General features: G+C 39.4%; 2 protein-coding genes across 4 annotated transcripts; both read right to left on the bottom strand.

Annotated features, from left to right (window-relative positions):
* Positions 1-3: 3 nt before the first annotated feature.
* On the bottom strand, positions 4-10301 carry si:ch211-13c6.2 (uncharacterized protein LOC100000125 homolog). Of its 2 annotated transcripts, XM_040121493.1 has the most exons (13): positions 10041-10301; positions 9528-9596; positions 7542-7566; positions 3750-3836; positions 3510-3649; positions 3273-3392; positions 3100-3145; positions 1732-2698; positions 1476-1596; positions 1278-1343; positions 1071-1172; positions 782-959; positions 4-352 (listed from the first exon to the last, which is right to left on the bottom strand). In XM_040121493.1, exons 1-13 carry the CDS (start codon positions 10092-10094, stop codon positions 96-98), a joined length of 2232 nt encoding a protein of 743 aa, XP_039977427.1. In that variant the 5' UTR covers positions 10095-10301; the 3' UTR covers positions 4-95. The 2 variants fall into 2 exon arrangements, with proteins under 2 accessions (XP_039977427.1, XP_039977428.1); XM_040121494.1 differs by lacking the exon at positions 7542-7566 and having other exon boundaries at positions 10041-10078.
* Positions 10302-10704: 403 nt separating this feature from the next.
* LOC120786214 (regulation of nuclear pre-mRNA domain-containing protein 1A-like) lies at positions 10705-21503 on the bottom strand. Of its 2 annotated transcripts, XM_040121497.1 has the most exons (7): positions 21071-21503; positions 18211-18340; positions 16703-16809; positions 16209-16303; positions 15837-15963; positions 13764-13939; positions 10705-11865 (listed from the first exon to the last, which is right to left on the bottom strand). In XM_040121497.1, the coding sequence occupies exons 1-7, from the start codon at positions 21219-21221 to the stop codon at positions 11767-11769; spliced, it is 885 nt and encodes a 294-aa protein (XP_039977431.1). In that variant the 5' UTR covers positions 21222-21503; the 3' UTR covers positions 10705-11766. The 2 variants fall into 2 exon arrangements, with proteins under 2 accessions (XP_039977431.1, XP_039977429.1); XM_040121495.1 differs by lacking the exon at positions 10705-11865 and having other exon boundaries at positions 13198-13939.
* Between the last annotated feature and the right edge of the window lie 48 nt (positions 21504-21551).

The raw sequence follows: 21551 nt of genomic DNA, 5'->3' as shown, positions 1-21551 counted from the left end.
GAGAAGAAAATTTAACATTAAATCATGTTTTCACAACAAAGGTATTCCATTATAAGTGTGGATATTTAGTTTACAGAACATCTATGGAAATGTGATTATTTCCTTGCCACAAGTTCCAGGAGGGTGGAGGTTATTTTGTCCAGGTTCTTGGAGTACCGGGGGCCCCTGTGCATCCTGGGTTCTTGTTCCATGTGTAGGGTAGGTGAAGTAGAATGGGAGTCAAAATACTCCTCGGCACTAGCTCGGTGGTCACGATGGTGCATGGGTTCTTGAAACCTCTCAGGAAAATGTACTGGCTCATCTGGATGGGCAGCATGTGGAGTCCGAGAGATTTTGGGACATCCGAAGACCTCTGAAAAAAAAAAAAACATCAGGAAAAGAACTTAAATGTGAAATGAAAGGGAAATGGAAAAATGCAGAAGTATTTGTGACAGAGGAAACCAGAATACATATCTTATTGTTATCTTATTATCATCACATCATAAAATCACAAGAAGAGCTTAAACTTCGCACACTGCCTCCGGAATGATTATGCATAACTAACAGAAAAAGACACAAATATGTGAGACAACAAATTCCAAATTCATTTTCACACTATATAAACTGTTCTTCCATATGATAGTTTTAATGAAGAATATCTTGTCAAATATGACCAATAACCATAACTCAAAACTTATTGAGGCATGCATGAACTGACCCATTAAAGCCTGATACGCAGCATATAGGAAAATCAGTTGTGTGAAGTTCAACAGAGTGCAATGTTATATATGATAAAGTTTACCTTCATAACGGCTTCTATTTGAGTGCACGGGTTCCCCGTATACAGGATGCTGGTATTTGTGGAGCCGTTCATCGGGTATGTACTCTTGTTGCTTCCAGCCTCGTCCCCTGTGATCATCTTTGAAACAGAAGTCTTGTGGTCGTCTAAGGTCTGAATCTGCTCGACTTTGGCTGTTTTGCTACAACAAAAACACATTCTTCTTTGATTCATTTCTACTCTTTATCAGAGAGGCAGCAAATTAAAGCACATGTTCAATAGAAAAACTGGCCCTGTGCAGGGTGACACATACCACAGCCTTTTCTGATTTTTTGGACTTGAATTCTTTCAGAAGGCTGCAAAGTTTGTTCTTAAGGAAGTCAGCTTCTTCTGCATTCTCAATTTCAATGCTTTTCTAGAAGGGGAAAAAGACGAAAGGTAAAATCCCCCCGTCTCTGAGTGGCTGCATAACAAACACCTCACTGCAATGTATGTTGCAAATACTAATTCATAATCTTACCAGCATATCAAAGACACCCTCTGACCCAGAGCCTTCTCTTTGGTAGTTTTTGGTATGATGTGGGCTCTAAAAAAAGCACCAGGCTTAACATCAGTTACACTTAAAAGGTGAGTGCATGTTTTAGATTAGTGCAGTTGGACAATAAAATATTGGCAGGTTACTAGTTAATCAGAATCGCGTAATTTGACAAAGAACTACCTGTGATTCTCTGTAGAGGTCAGGGTGTTGTGTTCCATAGGTTTCAGGTCTCAATGGTACACTAACTGGTCTAGGAAACCCAGCAAACTTTGGATTTGGAGGTCCATATTCATAACTGAACCTTCGAGGAAAAATTAAACATATCCATAAAAAAATAATGTATGAAGATGAAAACACAAAGCATTAGGTCAAACAATTTAAAAGATTCAGATTTCTAAATTTTTACAATTAAACAACCAGGTACATTATCACTCACATCTCCTTTGTTAATTCCACCTCCTCTGCAGTGGCATCAGAGAAGCGACTTTTTCTTTTTCTTTTACCGTGTCCCTCATCATTAGTGGCCCCTGTCAGAAAGCGCCTGAATGGCGCTGGGATGCCAGACATGGTTCTAGTAACTTCCACTCGTCTCTGGGAGGAAGGGGGTCCCGCTTTGCTTGCCCCAGGGTTAGAAACTGCCACATCTTCATGCGTTTCTCTCATTTTGTGCTGATAATCTTTGATAATATTGAACAAACGATCATGTATTCTATCATTCTCCATACATGTGGGAAAGCTGCTCCTCTTGACCTCTGGTTCCCTTGATCCCTGCCTACTTGCTCTATTCATACTGTCATGTCTACCAGATTCCCTGTCCAGAGACCACTGGTGTTTATCTTCTGGGTACACTGGCTGTGAGGGCTGATACTCTGAACAAACTCGCCCACGCCTAACTTCCTCAGAGTAGAACTCTTTCAGAGGATCTCTTTCTGGGTAGGGTCTTCTGTTAGGAGGAGCCTCATCTGGGTAATACTCTTCATGCTGAGCCTGGTCATGGGGCATCAGCATCTCTTCCCTAGGATCATAGTTGGTATCACCACCTGGCTCAAGTGCAGCTCTTCCTTGTGTTTCTTCAACATATTCCTCTTCGTATTCCCTACAATGATCAAGGTCGATATATTCTCGTCTGTACATATTATTTACTCTGTAATCTCCCCTGCGTGGCTCCTCTTCCATGTGTTCACGCTTGACACTGTCCTCCCGTGGACACATCTGTCTGTCTCTGCTCATATAAGGTTCATTTGCGTGGCAAGGGGGTTTATTTGGATAAACTGGGGGATACCTCCCTTGGTGAGAGTACTCATCCTTATAGTCTTCGACATCTGTAAAGTGTGAAGGGACATCTCGTTGGGTCAAACTCTGTGCGATACTTCCGTCCCTATTTTGCTTCTGCCTTAGGGGAACTATGGAACAGGAGTAAAAAAAAGAGTTTAAAAAAATAAAAAATAAATAAAATAAATAAAAACTTAGTATAGATTAATTTGCATATTTGTTATAGACAGCTCCTTTACAGTTGCAGTGGCCCTCAAACATATGCTACATGCAGTGACTCAAACTGTTCAACTGCAGATGAAATTAGGCCAACTATTCCTCTGATTTATAGCAGTGGTCATTTCATCATTTGTTGAGAAAAAATTATTACATTTAATATTGCTTGATGATCTGTTTTTTTAAAATTAGAATGTATTATTAGATCACCTGAAAAGCATTAAATGTATGTCATAACTTTAAAAGGACAAGGTCACAATTTTTCACATTTGTTAGTGCAAAATTGGATATGGAATGGATATGAATATGAATGTACCTCTTGAGATGTTTAACGTGCCTTCAATCCCTCTTTTTGCCATTGGCTGAAAATAACAAAAAATTTGCACAAAGCATGTATGTTACACTCAAAATGAATCTGTGATGATTTTAAAAGCACACATTATTTAATAATATTCAACATGTTTCGTTACTGAAATTTGTTTGTCCCACCAATGGATTTCCTCGTCCATCCTGTCTTTCTATTATTTCTGCTCTGGCACGTATGATCTTTCCTCCTTGGGTTATTATGGATTGTTTATCCCAGGTCACCAAGTCCGGCCGTTTCAGCTCCTACACAAACACAAAAGGTAAGGCATTCTTATTTTGTTTCATCCTCTTAATTAAAATGCAAAGAAAACACTCAAAAACATCAACCGGAGGTTTCTGAAAATGTTTACAGTGCTTTACCACGTATTTCTGCCTGTGTTTACGTCCAATCACATGGTGGACCATTTCTGGTAGGTTTGCTGTCAGATGACATAGTCTACATAAATATCTGGGTCCTGCTTGTGGGTCATTACGAGGCACTTCGTCCAAATAGCTCAAACCTAAGAAATGAAAACAGAAAAAAGTTAAATAGGGATCAAATTAAAATAGAAAAAAAAAAAGATCAAAATTATTCAAAATTATTTTTATAAGGTTATTCACCGATGATGGGCTCATCAAGCTTCAAGTAATCCAGATATTGTAAAATGTCCTTAAAATCTGGTACGGTGTGTTGCCTAACTGCAAGCCCTGAGAAACCAAAACACTGGTAGTTAGCAAAGGAAAATATTACAACAGAGAGGGGTTTCAAATATCATAAAGTATTATATGTACAGTGCGTATAATACTTAAGTGTAGAATGCCTCTAACGTGTTGTTTAGCTGATATCACTTCGCTGGTTAGATCACAGCACAGTACACCAGTACAGTGCTCCTTATTTTTAATGTAAATGTATTTATTTTAGGTATTTTAGCTAAAACCCACTGTATTTTCTTGTTTAATTTTTCCAGACCACCACAAGCTTTATGAGACAGACACCTAGTTACATGAGACTTGTTGAGAACTGAGCATTGAAAAAAATTAAGCGCCTCAATATGCACTTGATGTCACAACCATTTCCCTTAAGCCTTCTTAGTAGATGATCACCTATGCACATGATAGGCCAAGAAGTGTAAGGGAGATGATAAGTAAAGACTGCTGTACTGTAGCTGTAGCCTAAAAGGTTGAGCTCTCCAATTTCAATTTGACATCAGAAATCTGACTACTACAAATGAGTACCCATACAATTTTTTTTTACTTATGATCGCCACTGGTACAGCTTCAAACATTTCGGTTAAAATTCTGCTCTACTTACATCCACCTCTCCTGTAGCTTTGATGTTGCTGCGCAATAGCCTTCAGGTAAAGACATGTTGACAATGATGATTTTATGGTATATAAACACTTTGCAAGAAAAAATGCCTGGTGATCCATTACAGCCTTGGCCTCCTGTGATATCCATCTTATAACAAAAACAGCTAAATGCTAATGTTACCTCGATTACCCAACAGTAGCAGGAAACGATTTTTCCAACCATACAAAAAAATCCCAAAAAATAGTGGACAAATTAAAATAAAAACCAACATGACATGTCTTAGTGAGGTGTTTGGCCATCACGTGCCGCAAGAACAGCTTTAAAGATCCTTTGCATAGATCCTACAAGTTTCTGGAGCTCCACTGGAGGGATGAACACTATTCTTCCAAAAGATGGTGATGATGGTGGTGGAGAGCGCTGGCGAACACGTCAGTCCAAAATCTCCCATAGGTGTTCAATTGGGTTGAGACCTGGTGACTATGACGGGCAAAGCATATGATTCACATCATTTTCATACTCAAAACTTTCAGTGACCCTTCATCTCTGTAATGAGGGCTTTGTGCACTGCAAGCATATTACAATATCCCTCTCAATGAAATTGTTGACAGTCTCTTCTTGCTGACAGTCTGATCACATCCTTCCCAGACATCCACAGTCACCTGAGGAAGAGCTGCTCTTCTGTTTTTCCTTACATATCACACTAATGCCCGAGCATCACAGTCATCAAATGTGAGCTGTCGATCACAATTTCCAACCCTGTTTACTGACATCTTTCCCATGCAGATGTCACTTTAGTCACTGTTCCTATTGAAACACAAGCCAGTTGAGCAGTTTTTGTGACTGAAGTTCTTGTCATCTGTGCCCCAAAAATGAATCCTCTTTCAAAGTCACTTAGATCTTTTCCTTTTGCCATCTTGATACAAAAGCAGAATCAACTTGGCCTATTCAGCATTTTTATATAGGCAACAGAGCATGATTAGATGTTAACTGCTTAATTGTACCATGCAGTGCACCTGTCTGCAAGCATCTGTATTCGTTATGTTTCTTCATTCATTTATTCAGGTTTTTCCCTTTAATTTGTCACCCGTCTGTATGTTCACTCAAATATGAGAATGTCGCAGCTATTTGTTCAGTTTAAACAAACTGAAATCCACTTTTCTATGAGCATACATCGCATTCTTTGACAGGTAGATACAGAACATGCTTCTCCAGGCTGCATGTTAGTGAACTTGCACAGGTTTCTCTCTGAAGAACTTCCGTGGCTGTCTCTTGTATATGCAAGGATCATAAATTTATTTTTCCTTTTTGATTTTGAACCCACCTCAAATCAGAAAGTTGGATCAACAATCAGCTTGCTTGATGTGCAGGAATGCACAATACGTTGTTGACATTTAGTGTACAGATCAGCTCCTGTGCAAGCCTCTGCAACCTTCAGTTCCCCATAACACACCTCTCTGCATAGACCTACAGAGATGTTTACTTGTTTACATAGCGATTGACCAGCCGAGTCAGGATGATTGCAGCTGAGTGTTGATGCACTCACTGATGTTCAAGCACCAAATTAAATGAATGTTAGCCTGCTCTGTCTAATATATAGCCACCAAATTTGGCTAAAGTAGGTTTTGGGGCAGCCATGTAGGCATGGATGAGCCTGTGCTGCCCATTTTTGCACAAGTACCACGCATTTGAATGAAGGGTGAATGAATGTTGTTCATCAATAAAAAAAAAAGTGAATTCAAGGGCATCAACAGAGGGCACTATCTCCATCTGTGGGCAACAACAGGTCGCAAGTCAAACTCATAGAAGAAGACTGCTAGTGATGAAGGTGGCAAACCAGTTGTGCCCACAGAGTCCAAACCAAGAAACAAGGCTACAACCGTGTAAGAAGCCTCTCACCAGCCTCACTTATGGTGCACCAAGCCCAGCTTGCCTACATCCCAACTCCCTGACGCCACTGCATCTGAGGCTGGATCCAGTCCAGCTGGAAGCGCTGTCAGTGTTCTACTGCTGGTGAATGCGAGAGCCTGTCAGCCCAAATTTAGGCAGTTTTGAGCAACACAATCAGTGACTGACAGGACTATACAAGATGTTTGTCATCCAACCTGTAAAGTTAACGTTTCACAGAATTGTTATGCAGTAATATTACAGTAGTCCAGCGTATGGAATGGGATTACAGTAGAAGAGCCTGAACTGACTGATTTTGTGCAGAAGGAGAACACTGCCAATCCATCAGTCATTGAGGATTTTGATTCTTCCCAGCATAATTCAACTTCCAAGAACAATTGTCACACTGGCAATTATAAAAGGTGCACAGTGGAACACCTGTTGTCCACTCTTTCGGGGGTTCAGATTGGGCTGATCCGAATGAGCAAGATCCAGGTAGCTGCACTCTGGATAGCTTTGTCCAGTTTCAGTACCCAGCATCAAACCAGTGTAACTGGGCCAGTTCTGACACATAATTTATTACAAGACCTACATTGGTCTGGTAATCAGATGGGCTAGATTTATGCAGCTGTCGAACCATTTTGGCCACTTCGAAAACTATTCTCTCCGCAAACTAACTGTGCTGAATAACTGTCCAACATACACTATGTGGGGTATGTGGACATCACACTTGTGTGATTGTTCAACATCTCATTCCAAAACCATGGGCATAATTCTTCTGCTATAGCAGCCTCTGCTCTTCTGGGAAGGCTCTCCACAAGATTTTGGAACCTGGAAGGGATTTGCTCTCATTCAGCCACAAGAGTATTTGTGAGGTGGGGGGCTCCCATTCACCCCAAAGGTTTTCAAGGGGATGAGGTCGGGACTCTGTGCAGGCAAGTCAAGATTCCCCTCAATGAAACTAAGAAGAAAACATGAAGTTTGTATACCTGCCTTTAAAGTGGTGGAACACATTTTCGATACAGTCAAATCAAATGACATGTAATCGTTTGGTTTTGAGTTCATGACCATTCTACGAGGATCATTAAAAAGGCCGTCCATTAAAACCAGGCAACAGATTGATTGAGTGACTTCTGTTACCTCAATGTGAACAGGTAGCAAATATACTCAAGACCAGAATAGAACAAAATGACAAGGCTGAAGATGAAGTCTACTTACCCGCAGCAACAATGACGTCCTCTTTCTGCCAGGGATGAAGGGAGAGCAATAAAAGTCAAGTCAATCATTGCTGAGTAAACAGGACATTGGTTATAGTTAACCACTGCTAAAATGGTTAGGAAGAGTTTTATCATGGAAACAAGCATATTGTTTGGTACATAATTGTTAACCAAAACCACACCTCACTTGAGGTGCAGTAAAGGTACATATCCTCACGTGTCTTCTTTAAGTTACATTTTTTCATAATGAGTGTATAAGGAAATAAAGTAGTTAATGAGAAGGGAGCATGTCCTCCTCCACGTAACTGCATATATTAAGCCGCCTTAGTAGGAAAAGGTTATAATGACAGTGAAAGACCAAATTTAATGAGAAAATGGATATCTGTATGCAGCGAATCAGTATCCAGTTTTCAACACAACCAAGAAGAGACATGAACTAATGTTCAAGCAACTTTCTATTCTCAAACTTCATTCGTACATGGACTCTAATGGATTAAATTATCTGTGCACCGCTTTCATTGTCAAACATAATGTCATGTCTGTTCCCATAAGACATGATCCTTCCAGATGAAATGTAAGTCATGCAAGACTTACAGGCCTTGTACCACTGATCTGAGGCTTATTTTTACTATTCAAGTCTATTTTCCTCAGACCTATGTGCATAACAGTGGATAGGCAGTGAGCTTTGCCGAATCACAGCTGACCACACAGCAGTACTGTGGCTTGCTACACGGCCAGTGTGGAAACCGTTTTTGCATCCATAACGCTCAGTTTGTAAAAGTATTGTCCATGTTTATTTATTATCAGTCCTCCATGTCTGACTTTCCAGCAATAAAGAGCAGTAAAACATTGAGAGTGAAGTCACAGAGCATGACAACAAGCAGCAGCAACCGTCTGATGCAAGAACATTATGATATTCACGTGTTTGACCCTGGTATTTCTGGTCAAATCAAAAGCAATGGCATAAGATTTCCAGAAATCTTACAAGGCCCTGGGCTGGTAAATTTCCAGAAAGAGTTGGAAAAAATATTTTTCCATATGAAGCAGATAGAGAATACATGTATATATTAAAGTGGATGTGGGACAGTGGCTCAAGGACATCCTCCGTATGAAACAAACCATGAAAAGATCGAAAGGGGATTGATGCAGATCAGTTACAGATCATGTTTTTCAGAAACACGAAACCTGTCGCTGTTGGTGCAAACCAGTTGTGTCCATCACAACTGTCCACATATGATGATGTCAGACAACACGAGGGAAACGTAGATCAGGTCTTATAAGTCTGTCTTAATGTGTTAATATCTTGCCATCACGTGTGCCATAAACTTACTGCAGGGTGCACACCTGAGAGACACAGTAGTCCTCCAGAATGACCAGGACATTGTCTTCACAGTGGTCAAAGACTAAAATTGGTAAGCATTCATTTTTGCCTGGTTGCATGTTGTTGGTAAAGAAGTGACGTAACACTATGCGCTTATTTAGTCAGGGTAGCAAGAATGCAAAATTTAAGCACATATACAAAATAAAAATGTGCATAGAATTTCAGCTTCAACTTTGACTCAGAAGAAAGGTAGAACACTTTGCCTGGTGTTGTCACTGATCCGGGACACACTGTACCACCAGTTTATTTGGCTTTGACGTAACAAGATATATTGTATTTGGCTGGCGGGGCAGCAGTAGGTAAGAACCCAGGATACACAAGAAATATAACAACAGTCCACAAATTATGTCAGCAGCTTGGAAAAATAGTGAAATATCACTTTTGGACACCCCTTGTTTACTGCTATGAATTTTACCTTGAACCTGTGGAAGACTTGTGAATGAATGCAAAGAAAAATAAGCAGGGCAAATTTAAAACACTAGTCACAGTAAAACTGCCCATTGACCATTAGCTTATAGGTCTATCACTGGGTATTTTAGCTGTGTTAGCATTCAACACAACCTCCAGATTGTACAGCTATCTGCACCAGGAAGTGGTGCTGTGTACCTTTATGTGTCCTGGTGTAGTCAGATGGATCTTGTACAAGGTTTCTCCCCTTATGGATTTATCACAGACCTGGAGCAAAACAGAAGACCTCAATCGATCAGTATCATAGCTACATACAATGGTATAACATACACACAGTTGCCATTTTATTGGGTAGACACAGCTAAACTAAAAAACTCCTTATCCTATACTCATAGCTATAAATTAAGTGGATAAAATCTTAGTATATAGCAGTATTGGCCAACAGTACCACAATCTACAACCTCAATAATCAGTGAGTTGAATCAACATCTATCTTAAGCTTTTTCAACAAAAACTGATTATAAGCTTTATGAAGGAATGGTCTATTTCAGGTCTGTCGTATTAAAGCACATTACTTATAACTAGTTGGCTCATTAACTTGCAACTGAGTGTAGACACTCATTAAAACACCTGTGAAAGCCATGCTGAGATTCGTTCTTGAACCTTGCAGTCAGAGACTTCATCAAGTGCAGGTAACGTTAGCTAGCTTACCGTGCATTCAATGAATTCAGCCTCAACATCGTAAGGTGTTTCAAGATTGTCCATTGTTTGGTGTTTTACGATTAACACAGCGTTAACCCTCTCAGGAAACAGCTAGTAGCTTAGAAAACGTTTAACTAGCCAGTGAGCGTAACCAAGCTAGTTAATACGTTAACGACTAACTATACAATGGAAAAGCCTTCGTGAAGTTAGCTGTTAACTAGCCAGTGTTATCTTGCTAACAATAACTATCAGTGTACGTGTGATTTATATTGTAGCAAATGATTTTTTTTTTTTTTTTTTTTTTAAATTCTTCTTCTTCTTCTTTCAGGCAGATTGGGCAGGTTTAGCGCATTACCGCCTCCCACTGGTGTAGTAGGGTCATTGCTACTTTATCGCACGGTGCTCAGCTAATTACTTGTGTTTACACAGCTAACGAAATTGAAAAAAAAAAAAAAAAAGCTTAACTCCCCCGTGAGTTTGTGCAGTTACCCAAGGAAGCCCAAATGTTCGGGGTCGTCTGAGTACCGTGCCGCCACCGTAAAAAAAAAAAAAAAAAAAATAGTGCACCCAGTACAAACAATGGACATGTTGATGGACGTCCGTTTATGCCCCCTGCTGGACAAGACCACAGTTAAAATCAAATTCAATGTTATATACTACAGACTGCAAAGACTTGTACACTTTCTGTTTATTTGGTTCTTACGATAATTTGCTTCATATTTACAAAAACAAACAGCTGCTTGTAAGTCTGGCTTTGAAAACTGGGGCGCGTCTCAAGCTGTGTGAAGGATCAACACAGCATCCAGTAAACTTATGGATACAACTATGAAGCCGAATGTTAAGGTAAACAAGACGACAGACTCCTTCACTCATTATTTGATTATTGTGTAGGTGCAGGCAACTATGAAGATACCACTGAACAGAGGTAAATCAGTTATTTGTCTGAATAACATGGCCATGTCCAAGCCATGTTCACATGGATACTAATCATGAGCAATTAAAAGGTATAACTCCATCATATTTACATGCAATTTGGAATATGTACACTTACCAATAATTTACACCCCTCTCACAAAGAGGCTTCATGTAAATTATAATTACATATGTTTGCTTTTAGGAGCATGGTTTACTACTCAGCTTCAGAATACGGTTTCCTGTTGATTTCACAAGTACATCATTCTCTTTGGAGGCCTTATCACACAGCATAAAAAGAATGATCCCAGTTTGAAAAACTGCTGCAATAATCTATAACCAAGAGGGAAAGAAAGAGTAAAAGAGTTTTGACAGCATTTCAAAACACTAAAAATGATTATGAGTGATCACACTAAAGGCATATACTCTGGTGCATTATCTTAAGTCACTATAAATACAAAAATATCACACCAGCATCATCCATATCACTTTAAAGCTGTAAAAGTTAGATGGGCAGGGGCCAAAGCATGAGAGGCCTGTGTCTGATGATTATAAAATCTTCATGTACAGGGTACTGATAACATACAGCCCAAAGAGATGAGCTCACAGAGAAAAAAGACATTTCTGTTAATAAAAGCCATGTGGATAAATAATCTGTCAAGATAGAATGAGAACCACAGGTCACCAAACAGGGACACACAGACACTGTCCAAAATTAAAAACAGAAGACTATGACAATGTCACTGATCAAATATGTAAGAGACAGGTTGAGATGTTTCAGTAGCAGGAGGGTCGGGTGTAGGGTCAGGAGGTGAAACTTCAGTCAGTCTGAAGAGCTGTAGATTCCTCCTGGAAGACTGTTCAGACGCGAACGCAGCTCCTTCCGGACCTGGGTCACCCTTGCCAGTTTGCGTTTGTATTCCTGAAAAAGTTCACAGCAGAAAAGGTCCGTCAGCGCTCAAAGTTACTACTACTGTGTCATTGCAATTTTTTTTTTTTTTTTTTTTTTAAGTCTCAACGGCAATATTTTGTGAACACAATTTGTGGCAAGTACACATTAATAAATAAGGGATTGACATGTAATTAGAAAATATAAGTCAGTCATAAGGATATGAAGACCGCATAAAAATGGAAATATTAGTAAATAATAGGTTAATTTTGTATTGCATTGTGCATTACAGAAAGCAGTTAAAGGTCCAACTGAAGTTTAATTACACAAGTTTGGATTCCTGGCCAAAGACTTCCACCAAACATGTTGTGTTGTTACTTAAAAATAGTCGAATTCGAAAACACCACCATATAAACGTAAAAAGGTTGCGTGAGTTTTTAAACGCATTCAAGTCTGTTGCCTTTCAAATCCCTGAATGTGTGATGAGATTTAAATATATTTATAAATATATATATATTTATATACACACTATATTTACCTCAGGTTCATGACTAACTTGCTTCATGGTTTACTTTCATTTACATCTATGAAACATCTGAAAGGTCATCGAAACAGAAAAACATTTACCTTTCAATTGCCTTTGAGAATATACTCAACTAAGAGGACTCAAGTATTTAAAGGTTTTTAACGTTTTCTAAATTGACAACAAAACAGCAGGACAGGAAATCTAAAGGTCGCGTTAAGGGAGTGTATAAAATTTAGAGAGGGTCAGGACACAATGCAGAAACAGTCAGCAAATATGGAACTGTCAAATGATTTCACCTATTTCATATATATGCAATAATTTTTTACACTTTAAAGATACAGTAACAGGAAGTGTCACTAAGGTTTTATCTCTGCTCCAGCTTTGATGCAGACATCACTTCTAAGATGTTATGGTGTATGATTGTGGGGCAGCTGATGCATGTAGGTGTGTTGTGCAAGCAGGACACATTTCCTCAGGCCACAGGAGGCTTCAACATTCCGTGTGAATCACACATGAAAAATACCATCTATGTCTTTTCATTTGTGTCTATACCAAGATATGGTCTCTTTTCTTACGTTTTGGTTTGACCTGTAATAACACGAGTTTCCCTCTATTTGAGCACATCTGCAACTTCTATTGGTCTGAGCTCAAGTCAAACCTTGGGTGTGTAGCTAGCGTCTACTTTGTCAGTACCCTAAATAAAGTTTTAAATACTATCACCATAGAACATCTTTGAAACTGAAAATTTAAAACAATGTACACACCACCAGGAGCTACAAGTGTTAGAGCAAAATAAAAGCACTCACAAAATTATTTTCATTTTTTATTTTCAGTTTTTTTATTACAAAAGACTTGACTGGGTGAAGATACAAAAATGAGATACTTTTTCCTCTTGGTATCCTGTGAAATAAAGGCTGGACAGTTATTGTCAGCACAAAAAAGCATGGTTATGAGAAGACAAGAAATTTCCTTGTGAAGTTTTTGCAAGGTCAAACACTTGATCACACGATACTTATCTTGTGGGAAGCACAAACCGATTAAACTGGGCTAAATAAAAAAGGCTCAAAGAACGAGATGTTTCCCCGTGACAACGGAAAATCTCACTTGGATATCAAGTGTGTATCAAATTAGGAATGTTTCCTGTTTGAAATGCGAGCAAGCCTGACACTCAAATTGAACTATGCGGTCTGGTTTAATAACAAAACAGGCACTCTGCAGATGTATGCAACATGCGGAAATACACGAAAAGAACTTACTTCAAAACGTGGGCAAACAAGACGTGTGAGCACCCAGCTACTCATACAGATGAACACCAAGATCGAATAATAATGACACAAAGGTGAGGTAGACATACACAAGACATACACAGATAAACTAAATGAAAGAAAGAAAGTGATTTACGCACTTCAAGTTTCTGCTCGTTCTGGACCAAGCCGTCCTTCTGGCTTTGCAGGAAGACCGTTAGTGTACGTGTGAGCTGCCTCCTGTCATCTATTTCTGCTGCCAAGCGGCCACTGTAGTCTGCTAGCAGCATGCAGGCCTCCTCCACCAGCCGGGAAAGCCGCTCCCCTGATTCTTTATCTAAATCACAGAAAGCATAAAGAGAGCAGGGCACACTGCTTTAACATAACCGCTTTAGAGGGTTCAGCGGGGGGGTCATTCAGTTATCCATCAATACTGGTATTTGGTAAACAGCTACTGTACAATCACTGGCAACTCAAACATTGTTTCCTATGATAGAGGGAGGCCCTTTTATGGTTGTGGTTTGAATGTCTTGCTTTAGGGAACCTCAGTTTGTAGTGATTGTCTGTTGAGTTGAAGGCAAGAGCGCTACGCTATGTTTCCTTTTGTCGTTACAGTAAGTCAAAATGATTAAATTACTCAGACCAAATTTAAAAAAAAAAAAAAAGGGTTTAGTGAACCATTTTCAATATCTAGAAAAATCCTCCACCTTAGGTCACACGGCAGTAACACTAATGCATGTACACTCACCGAAAACTTTATTAGGGACACTCATACACCCACTTGTCATGCAATTATCCAATCAGCCAATCATGGAGCACCGGTGCAACACGTGCAATCATGCAGATACAGATAAGGAGCTTCAGTTAATGTTCACATCAAACATCAGAATGGAGAAAAAAAATGTTATCTCAGTGACTTTGGCCGTGGCAGGACTTTTGGTGCCAGATGGGCTAGTTTGAGTATTTCTGAAACTGCTGATCTCTTGGGATTTTCACACACAACAGTGTTTAGAGTTTTTAATCAGAATGGTTCAAAAAATAAAAAACATCCAGTGAGTGGCAGCTTTGCGGACAGAAACGCGTTGTTGATGAGAGCGGTTGGAAGAGAATGGCCCGACATGTCTGAGTTGACAGAAGGGCAGCTGTGGCTCAGGTGGTATAGCTGGTCATCCACTAGCATCGGGGTTAGTGGTTCATTCCCCGCCTCGTCCTGTCCACATGTTAAAGACACTGAACCCTAAGTTGTTCCTGATGTGCAGGCCAGCGCCTCGTATGGCAGCTCCATCGACACGAGTGAGTCAGTCAGTCAGTCAGTCAGTCTGTGTATTTGGTGAATGAGAGGCAAAATTGTAAAGCACTACAATAAAAAGGCATTATATAAGTGCAGTGCATTTTCCATTAGAAAGGCTGTGGTAACTCAGATAACCACTCTTTAACACTGCCGTGAGAATGTACAACACGTCGAACCTTGAGGTGGATGGGCTACAACGACAGAAGACCATGTCGGGTTCCACTGCTGTCAGCCAAGAACAGAAATCTGAGGCTGCAGAGGGCACAGGCTCACCAAAACTGGAGAGTTGAAGACTGGAAAAACATAGCCTGGTCTGATGAATCTGGATTTCTGCTGAGGCAGCAGATGGAAGGGTCAGAATTTGGCATCAACAGAATGAATCCATGGACCTAATCTGCCTTGTGTCAACAGTCCAGGCTGCTGGTGGTGGAGTAATGATGTGGGGAATGTTTTCTTGGGCCCCTTTATACCAATCAATCATGGTTTGAATGCCAGGGCCTATCTGAGTACTCCTGCTGACCCTGTGTATCCCTTTATGGCTACAATTTACCATCTTCTAATGGCTGCTTCCAGCATGATAATCCACCACGTCACAAAACAAAAGTCGTCTCAAACTGGTTTCATGAACATGACGATGAGTTCAGTGAACTTCAGTGGCCTCCCCAGTGTCCAGATCTGAATCCAGTAGAACACCTTTGGGATGTGGTTGAACGGGGGATTGGTAGCATGAATGTGCAGCAGATAAATCTGCAGAAATTATGCAATGCAGTCAAGTCAACATGGATCTCAGAGGAACGTTTCCAACATCTTGGGGAACCCATGCCATAGCACATTGAGGCTTTTTTGAGAGCAAAGGGAGGCCCTACACAGTATCAGTATCCTAATAAAGTGCTCAGTGTGTGTATGCACAGTACACAATAATGTAATGTGTCCTGACTCCCACCTGTGATCCTATGAAGCAGTGAAGTGTCCTGCACCTCAGCAGGAAGGGAGGAGATTCGCTGACGCAGCACTGAGTCGCCAGAGGCTGCATTTTCCAGCTCCTGCAGAGCTCGGATTAACTCAGCTGTCTGAGGTAGCCGGCGAGAAGTAAAAGAAGAGGAGAGTATGGTATATGACTAGTTAAGATAAGTATGTGTCAAACATGAACAACATTTGATAGGCAGCAGTGAAAAGAAGTATCAAGACACAAATTTACAGTTGATGACACAACTGTATTAACTAAGATGTATCATTAAATGTACTATATATGGTTTAAAGTATCATTCCGTTAACATCCTGTATTTAATGCTACACTGTTTGTCTAGAACAGAACCTGTGGGGGCTCAGCTGGGGAGCTCTGGGAGGCAAAGTCTTCATCATCTGGTTGGATCTCCTCATATGACCTCTTCTTAGCCTTCTTTTCTCCATCTGTGATTTACAAGAAAAAGATCAGAAGGTACAAAAAAAAAAAACATAAAATATAAAACTACTATTTCCTAGGTCAAATGAAATGGTGCACATTTTATGTAATAAAATACAATGCAACTTTACAACTTCAGTCACCGTCTTGCCATAGAGCTGATTAGCTATGGAGCATATTTATATTCACACCTGAAATGTTTATGATCAAAATTCATCCTGTGACATAACTTTGGTAGAAAGTTCCATGTGCAGTTTACAAATGCAAAAACATGCAAGGAAGGTCTTACAAGACAAAGCAGTGAGGCAAACAGTCACATTAGCTTATTGTTGTGAGGCACAAATAAATAGACATGGTTGGGTGTTGAGTTCTACTTACAGGTACATGTACGTATTAAGTCAACTTACATAGGACTTGTGAGAGCTGATCCAGCAGGTTGTTCTCGTACACAGCTCTCTCCTGCCAGATGGACAAAACCCGACCCAACTGTTTCTTGCAGCCTTCCTCGCCCTCTCTGGGCAGGAAAACAGCACAGAACCGGCACCCACACTTTAAACAGCTTTGTGTAAAATCAACTGATTTTACAACTGGGTGATGCAGACAAAAATACACTACTGGTCAAAGGTTTTAGAACACCTCCATATCTCAAGTTGTTACTGAACTTTACCTAGTGTAATGTCTAAGTCTACTCAGAAATTAAAGCATAGAACAAATATATAATAAAGATTTTTTTTTTTTTAAAAAGAGGAATCGTGGAATCTTAAATTCTATAACTAATCTAAATTTTTGACTCATTAAGTAGCTAAACAAACTTGTGATGTTCTTTCTGCAATAGAAATCAAATACAGTTCAGAAAGTTCATCCCAACATTGTTGCAGAGGTTCCCGACAAATGTGTTTCACTTGCAGGTTGCTGTAGTTTCACCTTCTGTCCAGTTCATCCGAAACCAGCTCCATTGGGTTTAAGTCTGGAGACTCTGCTGGTCCTTCATCATGTGAAGCCACCGTCTAGTTCTTTTCTTTTAATGTTTTGGTTCATTATCCTGCTGTAGGATGTTAACCCCTGACCAACCAGTCTGTCTTCCTTTGTTACTTGCCTTTGTTACACTATTCTGACAACAATATATAGTACTACTTCCTGCAGTACAGAATTGTCCTAATAATGCATCAGAGGGTGGAGTAACACAGTTTGCTCCAACACTGCCTTTGTACAGACAGTGGTTTTGTAAGTGATCAACAAAAAGTGGGCCACCTGTAGGAATTGTTGGCATTAACTTTCGAGGCTTCATTTACTTTAATTGCTACAGGAAAACCTATAAGCTCACCAATTTCTTAAATCATGGAAAAGGTCTGTTTTCTATGAAATTTACATGATTTTTCAGATTTTAGTGAACTAAACTTTTTGTCTTTTCGTTTTTTAAACCTTGGGCAGTTTACTGCTTACCTTTGTACCATTTAAAGTTATTGACTGGACTTGAACTGCTTAAATTTCAATAAAAACTGGAAAAATGGGGGGTGTTCTAAAACTTTTGACCGGTAGTGTATAATATGTGTGATAACTTATTTTAACAGCCCTTTCATTGTCAATATACATAACGTCTTGTGTTAAAGTTTGGAAACATTTTATCCTGAAACCATTAGGTAACTTAGATGATATTAATCATATCAGACTGCATGGTAATTTATATAATTTTCAGCTGCAATTCTTAAGCATTTCAGAAATCATTCTTGGAGAAATCTGACTTGGCAATTTCTTGAATTGTTCATTTTAAAGCAAAATTATCTACCACAATTCAATATATTTAAAAAAAAATACTAACTTCAGCATCAGTAAATAAACAAATAAACAATAAAAATAAACCTATAACTGAGTTGTGAAAAAGGCGACTAGACAATGTGATAATGTTAAATCTGACCTGTACACATGTTTGAATGCATCAATGATGACCGGTGCAAAGTCCTGGGTGAACTCTGGTCCTTTTTTCTTGCTGTTCTGAATGACGTCATTGGCCAAGTAAAGGAAGGTCAACTTGCGTGATACCTGGGCTGCATGCATTCAAATGTACACATACATATATTAAAGTGGGGCAACTGGGTTATGATATACAAGACTGAACCTTAGGCTGATTATCACAGTGATAAGTTTCAATACACAAAAGAGGTGGGGTTTTTTTGATTCATGGGTAACATAGCATTAGCTAATAAATAATTAACCATTAATTAAACTTTTAAATATAATCATTATTGATTAAATTTATATCAGTGAAATGATCACAAGAAAGAAATGCAATTCCATGTTTTTCCCAACAAGCCAGAGCATGATGCACTGAGGTTAATCTTTACTATTCATCAAAGACAGCAAATCACCTCTCAGTGATCACTAACTAAGAACTAAGAACAAAATCTATATAGTAACAACCCCTTGGTCACACAGTTCATTCTTCACTATAGCTACATATAAGCCTTGAGGACTAGAACGTTTAAGAATCTAATGTCACAAATAAATTTTACTTTCTTCTCTCTAATCGAAGGGCTTGTTTCGTATGTCTTTACCATTTGGGTTTTAACCACCAACATGTACCTTATGGCACAGTAATAACGTAAAAGTAATAATGCATATGTCATTGGTGTTTTTGGACAGGTCACAGTCAACACTGAGGTAAGCATTAAGCTCCAGAGAAATGTGCCATCTCTATCCCCATCGCTATTAACACTGCACACTCCTTTCAGTCCTCAGACAATGCTCCTAAAATATAACATCCACTTGAGATATCATTAGCTTGTTGAGAAGCACCCTAAGGAAAAGTGTGCCTGTATTAGCTACAACTACAGCAATACCTGACGTCCATACAACAGGCTTTTTTAAGCTAATTCAAAAAATATATATATTCTCAACAGAGGTAACCTCAGACGTTACAAAGCGTTTTTTATTCAGTGTCTGCCCAAAAAAAAAAAAAAACAAAAAAAAAAAAAAAAAACAGTATGTTGTATCATGGTGCTGCCTTAACTGCTTGATGGAGGTAAGCATTTACAAGAAAACAAAATTATTACAAGATTTTCATGCTGTATCACAGTCAAAGTATCAGTCACAGTACACCTTTAGTATACAATAACGTAGTTTATATTACTCCTTTAGATGCTATCTGCTGGCTACGCCTTAAAGTATTTCACTGACTGACTTTGACCTTAACGCATGTTGTATCCTTAAATTTTCAGTAGAACATTTGAAGCCTTTGAAGCTTCAAAGGATGTATTTTAAATTTAAGTCAAATTGAGTATACTTGTACTACTGCGAGAAGGAGAGGAAGAGAGAGAGACAGAGAGTAAGCGAAATTACGAATAAGAAACAATTGAGAAACCGGTTTCGGCCGAGCTGAAGTCCCCAGGAGAGATGTACATCCATCTCAGCAGCTACAAACAGCAGCAGCAGCAGCATTGGTAGCAACATTTGAGGTTAAGTTATTGATATTCCTGATCCAGTCCTGTCACACCATCCTAGTGATCCACTCAATTCTGATATCCAGTGTTCAGTAAGTTTATTAACAGTATGATGTTGAAAGTGTTAAATCGCTTGAGGAGAGGTGAACTCAGCTATCAATCAGGAGAAAATAGGTGAATTTAAAATGACAAAAACATGACTTACAGAGATGGAATCAGGTTACTTTTGTTCAAGTTAATACTATTCATGTAAAATCCATGGAGGAGCATAATTTAATCCTTGTTCGTTATTATTTTCTCTCGAAAATTTGGATTTCTAACATTTGTTCTTTAAAACTGCATTAATTGATTTATTGGTCACTTGGGGGCAGTAGCACAAGCAGTAAACACAACATTAACATGTTATTTCCTTCTACAGTTGTTTCTTTAGCATTAATTTCGAGTTAAGATGATCTGTTTTGGTCTAAACTGTCTCCAGAGTGAAAGGACTTGCTTTTTAGCTGCTCAGTGCTAAACGCTAACTTTGCCAGACTGCCATTTGGTGCCGGAAAAGTAGCATACAGTTGGTTCATCAGAGCTTTTTCGCTGCAAACAGCAGCTTGTTGCCGCTGGAAACGAGGTTGATGACAACAGCATTTGCGGGCCAGAAAAAAAAAAAAAAAATGAGTTGAAAGAAGCTAAAACGCTCTGCAGAACTGAGAGTAACTGCTGCGTTCGGTGATAATTCTCGGCGAGTTCATCACTACGAGAAACCCCTTTCATATTACACCTAGCCATTGGCTCAATTGTTCATTTTTTTTTATTACTAAAGCGTTAAGGAGTTTAATATCTGGAGTGTGTGTGTGTGTGTGTGTGTGTGTGTGTGTGGGGTCAACTTGAAAAGTACTTAGCGACCGTGACACATAGTTAGTATGTGGGTTTTAGACCAGGGCTAAACAACTGTGACCTCGTTTACCAAGGCTAACATTAATGTTGTACAAATTTAAAAAGCCATATCGTCAATGCACAGAGTATCCTTATTCGTTTCAACATGACTAACACAAAAACGATAACGTCGTTAAATGCTAACTTAACGTCACTTAACTTAGCATTTAACAATGCTGGTAAGTCAAAGCCTTTTAAACTGCTTATGCTCGGGAAGTTGGCAAGCGATAGCAGCTGCTTTGCTAACAACGGTTCGTTGTCTAATAACTTTAACGTTAGCAAAGATAGTTTGAAATTCACTACAGCATTTTAGCCCAAGTTAGCCAGCTCCTGTAGCCAAATGCTACATATAACTTGTAGAAGCATGTTAGCGGTCTTTATTGCGAGGAACTAGCTAGCTCATATCAGCCTTACCTTTTTTCAGTTCGTTGAACCAAACATTGACAATGGTCTTCGAGTGTTTTCTATGATGAATGAGCCACAACGACAACGTCTGCACACTTTGCTGAGAGTTGCTAAGCTCCAATAGTTTCTTTTCTAAAGCCGCCTCGGAGAAAGCTGACATCTCGACGAGATTAGGGGGAGTGCGAGACACCGGGAGAGGCAGCTTTAAGGTTTCTCCCAGATGTGTTATTTACAGCAAGTTAGCCAGTCACTGCAGGAATTTTAGCCATCCAAATTAAAAATATTACGCTACCTTACCTATGTTAACGACAGGCTGATTGTGTCTGTTATGCTAACAAGCTACCGCCGTCGTCTCGGTGGTGTTAAAGGGGGACTGGCTGGCTTTGCTTAGGACAAACCACAGCAGTCTGCGAGAGGCGCTTCCGTACGGTCCGTGCGACAGCTATGTTGCGTTCATGTCAGATGGAAATTAGACTTACTATAACTAGAA

Source organism: Xiphias gladius, chromosome 24 (assembly GCF_016859285.1).
Source record: "Xiphias gladius isolate SHS-SW01 ecotype Sanya breed wild chromosome 24, ASM1685928v1, whole genome shotgun sequence".
NCBI lineage: Eukaryota > Metazoa > Chordata > Actinopteri > Istiophoriformes > Xiphiidae > Xiphias > Xiphias gladius.
This window is presented reverse-complemented; position numbering and strand designations above follow the sequence as displayed.